The sequence below is a fragment of the Perca fluviatilis genome, chromosome 13, assembly GCF_010015445.1.
Source record: "Perca fluviatilis chromosome 13, GENO_Pfluv_1.0, whole genome shotgun sequence".
NCBI classification, from domain to species: domain Eukaryota; kingdom Metazoa; phylum Chordata; class Actinopteri; order Perciformes; family Percidae; genus Perca; species Perca fluviatilis.
This window is the reverse complement of record NC_053124.1, coordinates 3113839-3118134: the sequence shown is the minus strand read 5'-3', so window position 1 is coordinate 3118134 and position 4296 is coordinate 3113839. Positions and strand designations below refer to the sequence as shown.

Sequence of the window (4296 nt, the reverse complement as noted above, 5' to 3'; positions counted from 1 at the left end):
CCAAAGTAGGGCTGCACAGTATATCGTTTTTTTTATCGTCATCACGATATGTAAACTGGCGCAATAAACACATCATGAAAAGCTGCGACACGTGGCGAAAGACACTCTGAGATTTGAATGTGTTAGTTGAAAGAAAACATCTGTAGAAAACTGCACTTTAAAATGTAAAAAAAAAAAAATCTTTTAGTGGAGCCTTTTATATTCAATTCAATGTTCAATTTGTTCAGTAGAATAATGATGGAAGCCACGTCCATTCATGTGTTAGTCTAATAGTCCAGCCAGAGGCCCTCTGAAAGTCACCATGGAAATGGAAAGGCCCACCGGCTGCTGCACAACAAAACAGGCCACCCAGGGTCACCCAGAGGGGCTTGTTGTGGGAACAAAGCCTTGGCACGTGCTTGTTCAACAGCCATTGCTGGATCAATGCACACACAAACACACACACACACACACACACACACACACACACACACACACACACAGGCTGTTATGTCACTCACTGTGATTGAAAAGTTGCCCCTCAGTAAAAAAACATAAATATGGCATTTTTCATCAGATTGCCTCAAGACATTATGATATCCTTCACAAAAGGCATTTGAACACATCAAATTCATTGTGACTACTGCTGAATTTTTAGTGATTTATTCAACTTGGTCACACTTTTTTTGTTTACGGTCATAAATGACCGCCACAGGAAATTAATGGGAAAGAGTATCATTTTTCATCCAGGAGATGAAAGACATGTCCATACACACACTCCTACAACTTTCCTGTGCTTGTGTGCCCATTCTACACATGAATCATACTTTACACACACATGTACACACACTCTCAAACACACGCACACACACACACACACACACACACACACACACACACACACACACACACACACACACACACACACACACATGTTCATGTTGTCACTTGTGCATGTGAACCACCAACGTTTGCACACACATGCATGCACGCACACACAGAAACACACACACCCACACACACAAATACAGACACACACACACAGTTCATGTTGTCAGTTCATGTTGTCACGTTGCCACTTGTGCAAGTAAACCACCAATTTTCGCACAGACATACATGCACCCACACACAGAAACACACATACACACACAGACACACACACACACACACACATGTTGTGGATGTTACAGTTTTTCTCATTTGCTAAGACACACTAAATGAAACTGGGATCCACTTTATCTTCATCATCACATTATTAGCACAGCAGAAGTCTTCTCTTGCAAATGTTTTAACACTTTTTCATTTGTTTCACACATTTTTCACACCCTTTGTCAAAACAGTTACCACAGATCTCATTGAAAGACCCCGAACTCTATTGGATTCACTGTGTTGAACAAATGGAAAACATCTATTCACAGCTGATAGAAAGTACTTGCATAATTATAAAACTCTATGCACCTGTGTGAAACTCATTTGCACAACTCTTCAATCAGCAATCAGTCCTCATCCATCTATAAAAGATGCCACCTCTGTGTCAGAGGCCATAGAGTAAGAGGCCATGGCAGAGGGGCCAGAGGAAGAGGAGCCCGTATGCGTGGTGGAGGAGATGCAGCAGCAAGAGGACAAAATCGAGCTCAAGTTTCAAATGAAATTCGGGCAACAATTTTTGACCATGTCATCAATCATGGCTTGTCCTTTAGAGAGGCTGGACAAAGGGTCCAGCCCATTCTGACTCGGAGCACTGTGGCATCTATTGTCAGGCTTTTTCGGAATGAGAACAGGTAATTCACAGTGTTACTGTAATGTATACCACTGTGTATTTCAGCTTTACTGTATTGCCCTGTTAGCAGAACAAACTGTGTCTACAGTAATGCAGATGTTTTATCAATCCCATTTATGTGACTGTCATACAGTAATGTCAATTTTGACATGCTTTTTGCTTTTACTTTATAGGATCCACACATTACCACACACTAGTGGCAGAGGAAAGATATTTAGTATTGAACAGGAGTCTTCCATTGTAGATATGGTAGTGGCAAACAATGCAATCAGACTGTGTGAAATCCAGGCAGCAGTAATTGCAGATCAGGGAGCATTTAGAAATATAAACAGTGTGAGTTTGGCAACTATAGATCGAGTCCTTAAACGACACCATGTCAGAATGAAGCAGCTGTACCGAGTTCCATTTCAAAGAAACTCTGACATCGTAAAGGAGGCACGATTCCAGTATGTGCAGGTACAGATTTTGTTATTGTAATACCTTGTTTACCATAGTTACATGTGACTGGAATACTGTAATTTGCTTTATGAATTTGCTCTTTTTCTTAGAGAATAATGGAGCTTGAAGCTGAAGGGGCACATCACAAATTAATTTTTTTGGATGAAGCCGGCTTCAACTTCTGTAAAGTGAGGAGACGCGGGAGGAACATCATTGGGCAGAGGGCCACTGTCACAGTGCCAGGTCAGAGGGGTGCCAATATCACCATGTGTGCTGCCATCTCCAATGATGGGGTCCTTTGCCACATACCAACCATTGGCCCATACAATACAGAACGCCTCATCACATTTCTTGATTCATTGAAAGAAATACTGATTCCACCCGAAGAGAGAGGGCTGTTGATGCCTGGCATGACTCTGTATGTCATAATTTGGGACAATGTGGCTTTCCATCACTCTCGCCTTGTGAACGAATGGTTTGCAGCATAGCCTCGTATTATGATGCAATTCCTTCCTGCATACTCTCCTTTTCTGAACCCAATCGAGGAGTTCTTCTCTGCTTGGAGGTGGAAGGTGTATGATCACCGGCCATATGAGCAGATGCCCCTCCTGGAGGCAATGAATGCTGGTTGAGTGGCAATAGGTGCAGAGGACTGCCAGGGATGGATGCGCCATGCAAGGAGGTATTTCCCTGGGTGCATTGCAAGGGAAAACATTCAATGCGATGTTGATGAGATTCTGTGGTATAATCGTCAAGAACGAATGGACTAAATGTGAAAGATAAAATATATCTTTATTTTTTTATTTTTTTTTTAAAGGTATTTCCACCCATAAGTTTCCTTTGGTAGCTTTTTTCTTTCTTTTTTTTCAGTATCTGTTTGAGTTTGTAAAGTGTCATATTTCATATTGATGGCTGTATTTTGTTGTCCATTGTGTAATGATTGATTGAAAGAATAAATTAATTTGACCACAAGTTGTGGTGTTTGATGGAAATATTTGCTTATGTTGCATGCTTTTAATGTTTTGTGAGTGTTAGAGCATTTTGCTAACAAAATGAGTCATTTTGGCCATTGAGCTTCAGTTTTATCCTGTGTGTTAACGGTTTTGAAAATGTGATGTCGGAGTGGGCAAATGTGTTTAAGCAATTGAGAAACTGTAATGTTCTAATAAGGTTGTATTTACAATAAATGTTCTATTAAAAATACTTTTGTCATTTTTATTGGTATTTATGTTAAAATAAGAGCAGTTCAAACTGTCCGGTCAAATTTGATCGCGAACAGTAAATTAAGGGGGTTAGCAACGAACAGTGTTTAAAGGTTAAGGAAAATATCTTTGCCGTCCTTTATTTTTCTGCATGAAAGGTGGCAACCCTAGTGAGTGAGGCAGACGGACCACAGTGCGCTAGCTGGCTAACTTAGCATTAATTTAGTCGACTACCCATACAGCCTAATGGAATCATGGTTTAGCCTAGCACTGTTCACTGTGGTCAAAACAATCTTACCAAAAATCCCTTTATGAACGTGTTGAATGCTGTTGTAACCGTTTAACGTTACCGTACGGTTTAGACAGCAAGAACTAACATGAACCACTTGTCAAGGTAGCACATTGTAGCAAACTGTACCGATATTGAAACATATCAATAAATTAGGTCTCTAATGTATTACTGTGTTGCAAAGTGGCATGTAATCAATGAAAACATGATGCTGTGTAGCAGAATAAATGCTGTATTACTGGGTATAATTCTGTGACAAAGTATTATTTACAATGAGCGCAGCTAGAGGGATCAAGAGTTATAAGACGCCATTGACCGTGTCATTGATGAAAATGTCAGATTTCTCTGCGTTTGAACATTGTTGGAAGCATTTGGGTACACAAGCACACAACTAGTTATACGTACACTCATTTGTAGACCTTTTAAGGCTTAAATATTACATGTTCTATCTTTAAACTAAGAAATGTGGCCAAAGTTAGACCATTCTTGACAAATTGAATCATGCTCTTATTAATTGTGGGTTGGACCAGTGCAATGCACTCCTCACTGGCATACCCAAAAACTTCAGCTGGTTCAGAACGCTGCTGCAAGACTTTTAACCAAAACTA

At 40.2% G+C, this 4296-nt stretch overlaps 1 protein-coding gene across 1 annotated transcript; it reads left to right on the top strand.

Annotated features, from left to right (window-relative positions):
• The first annotated feature begins 1396 nt into the window (after positions 1–1396).
• On the top strand, positions 1397–2958 carry LOC120571658. Its single transcript, XM_039820715.1, has 3 exons — positions 1397–1760; positions 1933–2215; positions 2308–2958. The coding sequence occupies exons 1-3, from the start codon at positions 1432–1434 to the stop codon at positions 2683–2685; spliced, it is 990 nt and encodes a 329-aa protein (XP_039676649.1). The 5' UTR covers positions 1397–1431; the 3' UTR covers positions 2686–2958.
• The last annotated feature ends 1338 nt before the right edge of the window (positions 2959–4296 follow it).

Coding starts and splice junctions, on each gene's coding strand:
- LOC120571658 (XM_039820715.1), top strand. CDS start 1,432: ATGCACCTGTGTGAAACTCATTTGCACAACTCTTCAATCAGCAATCAG. Junction 1,761..1,932: donor CTTTTTCGGAATGAGAACAG/GTAATTCACAGT, acceptor TTTACTTTATAG/GATCCACACATTACCACACA. Junction 2,216..2,307: donor CACGATTCCAGTATGTGCAG/GTACAGATTTTG, acceptor TCTTTTTCTTAG/AGAATAATGGAGCTTGAAGC.